This window comes from Oncorhynchus mykiss, chromosome 12 (genome assembly GCF_057628025.1).
Source record: "Oncorhynchus mykiss isolate SJ-2025 chromosome 12, ASM5762802v1, whole genome shotgun sequence".
Taxonomy (NCBI): domain Eukaryota; kingdom Metazoa; phylum Chordata; class Actinopteri; order Salmoniformes; family Salmonidae; genus Oncorhynchus; species Oncorhynchus mykiss.
Window position 1 is genome coordinate 71,095,012 of NC_143033.1, and position 12,036 is coordinate 71,107,047.

The window sequence follows — 12,036 nt, forward strand, 5'->3', positions numbered from 1 at the left end:
TACAGTATATGCTGCACTCTCAGTAGTTAACAAAATGCCTCAATGCAGATTCATTATCGTATAATTTATTCACAGTTATGTTCTGTCTGCAGAGATAATTCAATTATTATATTAAACACACTTAACTCACTAAGTTCGTGACTGTTCATGATGAAGTACACGACTTTCGGTGGAGCACACTGTGCACACTGACTGCAGCAGAAGCTCTGCCATTTCCCCTTCCAATGAAAAGCTGCCCTTTGCGCTTTTGGGGCCTGCACCACTGGATCCTCCATTTTGAAAATTAAATCAGGGGATTGGGCGTATTTTGCCTGGTAGAGTAGTGTACACCATGTAAAGCGAGCTGTCAGTTTCCTAAAAGCCCTATACAGAAATATGATGAAAACGGAAAACTTGTAAGGCTGGTTATATGGCCAAAGAATAACCTTAAACCAATGAATCGTTGCTCCAGCGAGGCCTTCTAGTTTCAGGCGAATGCAACAATGTTACGAGTGAAAACAATGAACCTAAACAATGATACAATGTAACAATTTCCTTCCACGCTCGGCAGTTTGTTACAATGTATCTTGCTTGACTGCTGTTGGCCTCGTTGCCCATGTCACAACCTTTGTTATAGACTTTCGAAAATGACTTGAAGTTCATGATTTTACATTCATGTAACATCCTCCTGGCGACCAAATTCTTTATCACAATGCATATTCATTGGAGAGGCGGGATGACTTCAAGAGCTGGGCTGAAGAGAGAATGTCTTGACCAAATGGTATATGAGCTAAGAGCTGATTTTAAACTAAGTAGACCACAACTCGCACACGTCCGACACAATAGTCATCTATTATGTTCCTATCCAAAATCTGCGAATGATTTATATATTTTTAAAGGACAAAACACACATCCGCATCTTGAAGGAAGTATCCCCTCCCGGTGACTGATATTCAGCAGACATCAGACATGCCCAGCACACTCGCGCATGTGTGAGCTACGTATGCATAAAGCCTATACGCACACAGTACGGTGGCATAGCATGAAGGCTCGCTTCGTACACTCATCTGGTGAGCTACGCCGCCAGGAGGCTGGCCCTTTCTCTAGCTACTCCAATACCACGTGGTTTCCTCTTCGCAAACAAAAAAATGTGAATTCGAGTCGGTTTAGAGGCGGTGCCATCGCCAGGCAGAAGGATCTGTGACAGTGCAGGGTACAACTCGAGGTTGAGGGGCAGAGAGAGGAAAACATTTCTCCCGATCCCGCCATACTTCTACCACTATTCCACCATAACCACCATCAAATTAATTCAAATTGATCCATTCTACATTGTGCGATTCATTCGCTTGGGTTGCTGCAGTCAAGGTTTCTCCACTTCAATATTGGACTTAATCAGACTACAACATTACCATTACTTTAAACTTTTTTTTCTTTTTCTTTTAGATTTACTTTGAAAATAAATGTATTTCGTTTTCTTTTACTGCTTGTGGACATTTGCAAGTGTTTTCAACCTGTGATCATCCTGGGTAGATCTATCTCGTTGCGTTTTCAAAGAAAAAAAAGTTTTGTTGCTCAGATTTTTTCATTTCAATTGGAGGACCTCTATTTTTCAACATGAACAAGCTATACATTGGAAATCTCAATGAAAACGTGACTGCAGAGGACTTGGTTAAAACCTTTGATGACAACAAGATTCCATACTCTGGGCAGTTTCTTATGAAAACTGGCTACGCGTTTGTTGATTGTCCGGACGACCAATGGGCTATGAAAGCCATTGAAGCATTTTCCGGTAAGTAATTGAACGTAAATGATCACTTCAATAGCGTCGTACCTTTATGTAATTTAAATTCAATGGGGAAACCACCTAGGCTCAAATATATAAGGGTTTGCCCACTCCCCTCACGCGTCCCAATCCTAATTGTCCAGTAGAAGATATGATAGAATTAAGAGATACTTCGTAGCAAATATGTTGCATAGGCCTATAATAATCGAGAAGAGGTTTATGAAGTGCTAAGCCGAACAACAAGATACTCAACTTTTACAGGGAGAGGGGGCCCATCACATAGGCCTACCTATTTGAATGAGAACATCAAGATATCCAGATTTCTCGAATCGTATTCTATTTTAGGTCTATTTACATACACTAAATCGCAGTTTTGTCCTGGATATGATAGCCAAATGCCTATATTTCAGCCTTTTGGCCACATACTTTTATTGTACTTACCGAAGCCTTGCTCTCTGGTGCCTTCCTTGTATGACTAGGTTCTGTGTACTCCGTAGAGCTGTAGAATCAAATCTTACACCTCCCCCTTTTGGCGAAAAGGCCACTATAGCTAAGATATAAATGCGTTATATGTGTAGTTTAAAAGCATACATCGACACTATTCTTTCATAGATTAATGGCTTTGATTGCCTTGACCATTACATTGCCAAATTACTTTCCCATTCGTCTCACAAGTCACGAACAGGCTTGATTTCCTTACATGTATCTTCATGATTTCCTACATATGTAGCATGTGATGTGTTCTATATAGCACGAAGGTCGCCATGCTGCTCGTGTGTTATGCCTGAAATAGATCACTAAGAACTCTAGGGCACGCAGATGTGCATCTTCAGCTTTTAATAAATGTTTGACAATGTCCTTTTCAAATGGACTATAAGTGTTCTGTTGTACTCTATATGACATGAGGGACTGGGAAGAATGAGTTGTAAAAGATCAACAATGTGTGGAAGTGAAATAGTAGTTGATGAGTTAATTCACAACGCAATTGTTAAATGCCTTTCCATTTGAGCCAGGAGGGTAACTTCTTGCCCATCATATTTCAATGACAGGCCTATTGCGTTATTGAGCACTAACTTATCTTGAACATGCATTAGTGCATATTAGACAACATAAGACACAATTAAGCAACACACAACTCAGTCACATGGTAAATATGATTTATATATGGCAAATACATGCAATACACTGTCTACACTCTGAATGGAGGACATGCCCTCATTTTTTTCAACATAAACATTTATTTTACAGGTAAAGTGGAGCTCCATGGGAAACATATTGAGGTCGAACACTCTGTCCCTAAGAAGCAAAGGTATTTAGCACCCTCCCCCAATAACACTTCAGTTGTTGCATCTGTTAATGTATGGATTTAGCTGGAGAAGGGACATGTTGCTATTTAAGTTAATGCACGCATTAGATGTCGAGTTATATGCCTGGTGTGTGGATGAAGTAGTAAGACTCGCAAATCTAATATTTTTATGAAGTTTTTGTATTTAGGCTACTCTTTAATTACATTGCTGTAAACGGTGTGGCCTACTCATGTGTGGAGTATGTGGTGTCGCGAGTCTTGTCTACGTATGCACTAAAGGCTACTCTTAAAACGAAAATGAAGGCTGTCCATTAATTACTGGGACACTTAATTGACACTGTGAAGGTAATATCGGTTGCAACGTCATCACTTAAATACCTCATGTTCATTTTCACCTCCGGAAGGCCTTGTTATAGGCCTAGGCCTTCCTGTGTGCAGAATTATTTATTTATAAAAAATGTGTCGGCCATAGCTACTTTTCACAGCTACTTTAGTGGCATTGGGTACGTGGTTACGTTGTGTATGTTGGCACTATATTGTCATGCACAGCCTAGTGACAATTGAGTTGCTATGTCAATATGTGGGATTTAAATTTGTTTAAATCACTTTACGACAACTACTGAAACTTCAGTAATTTGTTGCATTGCGATTATTCGTTTTGAAGAGCGAAGCCTTTTAATTGCGTTTTTGCTTTAATTGCACACGAACATTGTTTTGTTGTTGTCTGGGCGTTGTTTTATAATGTTGAATCTCCAATAAATTTGGTCTCTGGGTTAGAAATGTGAAAAATACTGTTTTCTGGTTATTAATCATGAGGTAGGCCTGTAGAAAATAAATGGTTATATGTGCATGCATAGGCTATGCCTATTCTTGCTCTGGTCTAATTCATATTTTGTCATTAAACAGACGTGTATGTGTGTATGGCAGTAAACATATATTGTGCTGAAATGTAATGCAATACTCACATCAAGTCAATGGACATTTCGTCAAAAATAATTTGAGTAGCCTAGGTTATTTATCCTGTCTATACATGCTATATCAAAATGGGGACATTGAGCCCTCCCTCCATTACAGTTGACCCAGTTAAAAATATTACTACATTTCAGCGTAGTTAAAAATAGTTTCAAACAAATATTCATTACCATTAACCTTTTAACACATGTAGGTTATTTGAAATTATTCGTCTACTAAAGTACGGGTTTGAGATTAGGGTGTAACAGTTTGAGGTTAGGCTAAGAGTTTTTAATTCAGGTGTAGCCACACCTTCTTTTTTTACCAGCCTTTTTTTTCAAGAAAACGTTTAATCAAAGGCAATTTATTTTGACTTACTACTATGTTCAAACATATGTTATGCCCTATCTGTAAAAGCGGTATGTATGGAGGCTGATGTAAACGTATAGACTACATTCAAGTCTGTAATAGACCGTATCCCTGACAATGAAAAGTCGTGGCTGTATTGCAATAATAATAGAAATATGTGTTATAGCCTACCATTCAAGTGCCATTCATTGATGGATTCTATGCCTGTATGGGACCAACAATTATAACGTTAAATGAATGCATATAGGCTTTTTACAACCTTTGTCTGTATAACAAATTAACGGATAGGCATAGGCCTATGGGTAATTTGAACGAGGCTGTATGTTCAACCTTCAATGGCATAGAGAAATATAGTTTAGTTTTTCGCCCATGCAATAGCCTACATTTCAGTGCAACTGTTAGAATATAGCTGTGTTGAGGTTTTCGCCCATGGAATAGCCTATATGTCACAACTGTTAGATATTACCTGTTAGTTACTGCTGCACTGTTGGATCTAGAATCATAAGCATTTCGCTACACTTCCAATATCATCTGCTAACCATGTGCATGTGACCATTAAAATTTGATTTGATTTGATTTGAACTGGAGTGGCCTACCTTTGGTGATACACAACACGTGGTCGCCCCCACTGAGAGAAGTCATCCAACGTCACTTGAGTGGGAAAAATGGCGATCCTCATCATGAATGGCAAAGGGTGTTCTTTCTTTCCGTCATTCACTGCTGCAAAGCACGCACTCCTCTCTATTAATGTAGCAAAGCTGTTTAAGTTTTGTTTTCTGTTGATCTTAGGCCTTTATAGCCTTTACCATGAAGTTAAACATAGGCTATAAATTAATGTTTCGACTAGGCCTAATATCTTGCTGACACTCAAAATGGCCGCAACAACTCAACTAGGGGTGGCCAAATTCCTTTAAAACCAGCGTTAGGAATATAAATTCACGTGAATACATTTGTATAGTTCTGTCATTGTCACCTGAACATATAAATTGTAGTCCTATCAATTATTTGGGAATTCTGCAAACGCTACCACGGGAGCCTGTGCTGAGTTGTGTTGTTTTAAATTTCCAATGAACATGCTTCGCAATGCCTCATTTGATTTTGATGAGAAGCCCAGACATAGGGGCTTTAATGAAGAAAAAAAAGTTCATTTGAAGAAAGTGGTCATTTTATGGGGTATTAGACAATGGTTCAAACTCTGCTCCTTTGGCTCATGCCTCTCCTTGAGAAACCATGTGACTGGAGTGCAACACCAACCCTTTGTTCCATTTTATTTCGCCCACTGTAAAATACCTCATTTTGACAAATATCTATTCTACGTGCCACTCACTATAGGCTATTTAAAATCACTTCAGCATATTATCTTGATCTAGTTTGTTTTCTGCACACTAGTGCTTAAATTAGGCAACTCTCCAAATATTCAAACTATATTGTGTATTTATAATTGTTTCTTTGTATTGGCTTATGTTGCCAGTCTTGTTGATTAACACAAATATATATCTTCACAAGCCATGTCCTTTCTGCAGCGTCCAGTATTGAGGTGGACTTAAGCCTGTGAGTGAAGTAGAACCTAGTGTGCGATGTAGAGTTGTGGTTGTGTGTCAGAGAGAGAGAGAAAGGTGAGAGGGGGAGGGGTGATGTAGGAAGGATCTTCAGACATAACTCTGTCCCTCCTGACATAAGTGCATACACTATAAATTAGAAATGTATGCAGGGAGGGAACCCCCTCCCCTGCAAGTAATCTGTTGATGTGGCCCTGGGCATTGAAATGTACTACAAAATCAAATAAAATGTTATTTGTCACATGCTTCGTAAACATCAGGTGTAGACTAACAGTGAAATGCTTACTTACTATTAGAATTAAGCTGTTGTGACAACTCCTAGTTTGTGTCTGAAGTCTTGAGAAAAAATGGGAGACTTTGTTTGAGATGAGAAAGTTAAAGGTGCAATATGTAGAAATTGCTCCACCATTTCCTGGTTGCTAAAATTCTAATAGTTAGCCTGATTTCAGTTTATGTGACAAAACAAGCAAGTGTAGAGAATCATTGTACCATCTAAACCGCCATGAAATATATGTTTAATAACCAAAAATATTGTTTTTTCAGCTGTTTGAAGATGGTGTACAAAACAGAAAGTAAAAGACCCAAAAATTAAACTTAAGAACGGGAAGCATAGAAATAATGCACATAGAACAGATCTACCACTCCTTAGACTTGCTTCCAATGAGAATGAAAAATCTGTTACTCACATTTCTATGGGAATTTGGTGAGGTCACACAAAACGTTAAGTGTTATATATTTTTGGCATGGCTTGCCACAACTCTAAAAAGTACTTTTGGAACATTATGTTTTTTGTGTGAATTTTCAGATTTAAAAGAGTAGTTCACTATTTTTACAACTTGATGTCAGATGCTTCCAGGGCCTGAAATTAGTCTATGGGCCAGGAGAAACTGTAATCCATGGTTCAGTTCTCTTTATTAAAGAGCCACTACAAACTTCAGCTAACTTTAGCCACCACAAGCTAATAATCAATGGAAGGGATGGGAGCATGTGAGCATTTTCTAAATGACCAAATCACCTTTAAGGAACATCAAACCAAAAATTGAGTTGATTTGAACTGATTTCAGGTGATTTGGAAATACTTTTAAAAAACATACTCACATGGTCCTCTGTTGCTCAGTTGGTAGAGCATTGTTCTTTGCTATGCCAGGATAGTAGGGTCGGTTCCCGGGTGGCTAAGGGTAGCTGAAGTTTGGGGTGGCTGTTTAAAGAAAACTGAACCCCGGATTGCATTTTCTCTTGGCCCATAGCCTACTTTCAGGGTGAGGAACCATCTAACATCAAGTTGTAAAATAGTGAACTACTCTTTTAATATATGTGTGTTGGTGTGGGTATGTTCAGCTTTTGTGTGTACCACACCTCTTCCACTCACGCTTGCACACAAACCCATGGCCCTGCTTCACTGATTTAAGCTTAATGAGGAATGCTACGTTAGCTCGAGCATGGCCGTTTGCAACGGGCCTATTTTGATGTGCCTACACTTCTGAGAGATGTTGAAACAAAGGGAAGTTCCAGACCCCCTCCTAAATGCCAGGTGCTGGTAAAAAAAAAAAAAAAAAAAAATCTCCTATAGCCTACTACTACCCCCACATCACCCCCCGCCCCCCTCCTCTAGTATCACCCAACACCACCCTGAGAGAACCTGAAATGAAAAAAGAAAGGTTGGCTTCCTATTGTGACATCATGACCAGTGTTTGCAGGCTTCCAGGCCACTTGTCTATGCCCAGTGGGATGCAGGGATTGGCTATTGAATGCTTTGGGCACATCTGTATTTGGGGGGCAGGGTAGTTGCAGGAGTGCTTAGTGAAAAGAAAACATGCCCTCTGTACTCCTGATTGCATTCATTACTGTAAATATATATTAACTGTTTTGTAATTATCCTCCCATTTGTCTCCTATCCATCCAGTATGACTTTCTGTTACTGTTGAGCTTATGTGCAGAACATATGTTGTCCTCAGGGTTTTATAGAATTTGAACTGATTGTATTAGTTTGTTTGTCCTCTTACTGATTGCAATAAACACATTTGCATATTTACTGTTTTAAAGTATTTTGGTGCTCTTAAAAAAAAATGTACGGTTAAATGAGGGAAGAAAGTTTACAGGTATGATTTTATTATGAGGGAAAAGCCCAGTATATGATTATTCAAATAATGTTTCACAAAGTTTCATTGAAAATGCTTGAAATTACTTTGAAATGTACATCGAAAGAATGAGTCAAAATGTGTATGCAAAACAGGTCCTATTGGGTTTTTTTCTTTCCCGCGTTGCTAACAAACTTCCTTGAAATATGTGGCACATATGAAAAATCCTTCATCTGCATCAATCAAGCACGTAGTAGTGCTGTAGTATAGCTCCCATTGCCTGTCTCAAGCTAGCAGCCAGCAAACTCAGTTTCTTCCTCTCATGATTGTTGTACTACCAAAGGCAATGCGAGGGAGGGGGCGTTGTGAGAGAGGGGGTGCGACCAATCAGCTGGCTGGAACACCTGTGTGCAGCACCGAGAGGCCGTTGACGCTGCAGCACACAAAAAGGCAGTCCCTCGCTCCCTCCCTCTCCTTCTCCCTCGCTCTTTCTCACACACACACATCCACTCACAGCTGGCACACACACCCGACCTCTCACACACCCACAGCAGAAAGGCATGTTCTGCGCTCTATTACATTCCTGATACATAACTTTTTGCCAGCCAGGCAGAATGAGAGAAAGAGTGTGAGTGCGAGCGGCTGAGGAGTGAATGAGAGAAAGTGAGACCAAAAGAGAGAAAGAAAGAGAGCTGTCGCATACATGCACGCACGCTCCTCTACAGGGTCATATGATTAGCTGCTCGCTCTCTTTCCGGGGCTTCAGTTGCGGAATATAGTGGAGGGAGGAGAGGCAGGGGCGCTGCATGGAAGGACTTCCTTATGGGCTTTCAGAAGGAAAGAAAATCTAGTGGGGGGTTGTGTGGGTTGTGGAGATGGCGAAAGAGACGTGTCCATTTCTGTGTGTATGGATTGGAGAGAGGGAGGCGAATCTGTTGGAGGGGGCTAGCTGGGGGGAAATGTGCACCGTCTCTTTAAGAAACTGCCAACCCCTTGCTAATGTGCCTTCTTCCCCCTCTCTGGTTTGGACCATCTGTCCTGTTTTTAAAGGGGCTGAGTCCCACTCCCTTCAGATCTTCTCACAGCTTTGGACTTGCCATGGACACCACTAACCTAAATCCACCCCAACCCTGTCCCCCTCCCAACACACACACATCAACCAGCCATGGCTGGTGTGGGAAAAACGCAGAGGGATTGGCAACGTGTCTCATAAATTTAGGTAAAAATGTGAACTGTTGACCTGGAAGAAGCCAAGGGTGAAAAGAAAGAAAGGCAGGGGGAAAGACAGAATAAAAGAGGAGATCTTTGGGTTTTGTGTTGAATGGGAGAGCCTATATGGCGGTGGAGCAGGGAAAAGAGCGATCCACTCGGCTGGGATCAATGTGCAGCCAAATGGATTTGTCTCCATATGTGCGAGAGTCAGGATTTTCCGAGCTGCAACTGAAATGCAAGGGAAACCAACCCTTCCCACCTACACAAATCAAATCAAAATGTATTGTTCACATACACATGGTTAGCAGATGTTAATGCGAGTGCAGCAAAATGCTTGTGCTTCTAGTTCCGACAGTGCAGTAATATCTAACAAGTAATCTAACAATTCCCCAACAACTGCCTAATACACACAAATCTAAAGGGGTGACTGAGAATATGTACATATAAATATATGGATGAGTGATGGCCGAGCAGCATAGGCAAGGTGCAATAGATGGTATAAAATGCACTATATACATATGATATGAGTAATGTAAGATATGTAAACATTATTAAAGTGGCATTATTTAAAGTGTCATTGTTTAAAGTGACTAGTGATCCATTTATTAAAGTGGCCACTGATTGGGTCTCAATGTAGGCAGCAGCCTCTCTGAGTTAGTGATCGCTGTTTAGCAGTCTGATGCCCTTGAGATAGAAGCTGTTTTTCAGTCTCTCGGTTCCAGATTTGATGCACCTGTACTGACCTCGCCTTCTGGATGGTAGCAGTGTGAACAGGCAGTGGCTCAGGTGGTTGTTGTCCTTGATGATCTTTTTGGCCTTCCTGTGACATCGGGTGCTGTAGGTGTCCTGGAGGGCAGGTAGTTTGCCCCCGGTGATGCATTGTGCAGACCGCACCACCCTCTGGAGAGCCTTGCGGTTGAGGGGGTGCAGTTGCCGTACCAGGCTGTGATACAGCCCAACAGGATGCTTTCAATTGTGCATCTGTAAAAGTTTGTCAGGGTTTTGACTGACAAGCCACATTTCTTCAGCCTCCTGAGGTTGAAGAGGCGCTCTTGCGCCATCTTCACCACACTGTATGTGTGGGTGGACCATTTCAGTTTGTCTGTGATGTGTATGCCGAGAAACTTAAAACTTTCCACCTTCTCCACTGCTGTCCCTTCGATGTTGATAGTGGGATGCTCCCTCTGCTGTCCACAATCATCTCCTTTGTTTTGTTTACGTTGAGTGAGAGGTTTTTTTCCTAACACCACACTCTGAGTGCCCTCACCTCCTCCCTGTAGGCCGTCTCGTCGATGTTGGTAATCAAGCCCACTACTGTTGTGTCATCTGCAAACGTGATGATTGAGTTGTAGGCGTGCATGGCCACGCAGTCATGGGTGAACAGGGAGTACAGGAGGGGGCTGAGCACGCACCCTTGTGGGGCCCCAGTGTTGAGGGTCAGCGAAGTGGAGATGTTGTTTTCTAACTTCACCACCTGGGGCGGCCCGTCAGAAAGTCCAGGACCCAATTGCATTGAGGGTATTATGGTGTTGAATGCTGAGCTGTAGTCAATGAACAGCATTCTTACATAGGTATTCCTCTTGTTCAGATGGGATAGGGCAGTGCGCAGTGTGATGGCGATTGCATCGTTTGTAGACCTGTTGGGGCGGTATGCAAACTGAAGTGGGTCTATTGTGGCCAGGAAGGTAGAGGTGATATGATCCTTGACTAGTCTCTCAAAGCACTTCATGATGACAAAAGTAATTTAGTTCCGTTGTCTTTGAATTCTTGGGTACAGGAACAATGGTGGCCATTTTGAAGCATGTGAGGACACACACACACACAGCAGGGAGGCCCCGGGGTAGAGTTGAGCTGTCTCTGTGTGGACAGACAGAGGCTCGCCTCACCGTCCCATCTAAACAATTAGATGATAATGAACCAATGTGGAATTTGTTTGCATTGTAAAATGTGAACGGTACAATGTTTAAAAATGATCTTAGATATACTTTTTTATCAAACTTTCTCTAGCTTCATTATGAAAGTTAAATATAGTTTCCTAAGAACAGTTGAAGTGTGAGAAACACTTTCTTATAGCTCAGACATTGTGGTAGGCTTGTCAAATATTTGCCTTCCGACAGTACTTAGTACCTCTGAACATTGTCACTTTTGTGTTTACCCAGCAAAGACCTTGAAGTCATCAGCAACTCAGCCTTGTTAAAATACTCCAAACCAGAAGGTGACAGTAGCGTTGTTTGGCAATATAGGTCCATGTGTGGAGCTTATTTTATGGTCTAGATTCCAATGTTAGCTAGTTATACAGCAAGCTGCGCTAATGTTGCTATTTTGTAGAAAGCCATAGTTGATACTGGCCAGATGGCCACAGCTAGATAACTACCTAACATGAAGAATAAGAAACTATTTAATTAACTCTCCATAATCCCCTACTGCCAGTGCCAGCTCATAGCCAAATATTTAGCAAGCTAACGTCAGCATATTCTCTAGCTAGCACAGCATAGCTAGCTAGCTTTGCTAGGTAAGGAGTCTGCCCTATCTCGGCAGCTAACACAGGCAGGATTTGTAAACAAATCCATTGTGATTTAATTATAGTGTCAATATTAGTTATCTAGCTTGGAGGAATTATTTCGTTTTGTGTGAATTGCATCTGTGCAATTCGCTAGTTTCCATCCCATAGCCTACATTGCATATGAAGTGTGACTTGCTCATTACATTTAACCATGGATGTAAATTGCCCTCTTTTTTCCCTTTATGTTGTCACTCCTGTTGGCTTCCTCGCGTGGGGGTTTGTGCTCTCTGATTGGC

General features: G+C 41.2%; 1 protein-coding gene across 4 annotated transcripts in view; it reads left to right on the plus strand.

The window, feature by feature from the left end:
• The first annotated feature begins 957 nt into the window (after nucleotides 1–957).
• Nucleotides 958–12,036, plus strand: part of LOC110538100 (insulin-like growth factor 2 mRNA-binding protein 1) — a 59,405-nt gene continuing 48,326 nt past the window's right edge. For all 4 annotated transcript variants that reach the window (XM_021624688.3, XM_021624689.3, XM_021624690.3 and 1 more), the window contains exons 1-2: nucleotides 958–1,768; nucleotides 3,011–3,071. In XM_021624688.3, coding sequence (XP_021480363.3) covers nucleotides 1,594–1,768; nucleotides 3,011–3,071 — 236 coding nt within the window. In that variant the 5' untranslated portion in view covers nucleotides 958–1,593. The remainder of the gene's footprint in view (nucleotides 1,769–3,010; nucleotides 3,072–12,036) is intronic.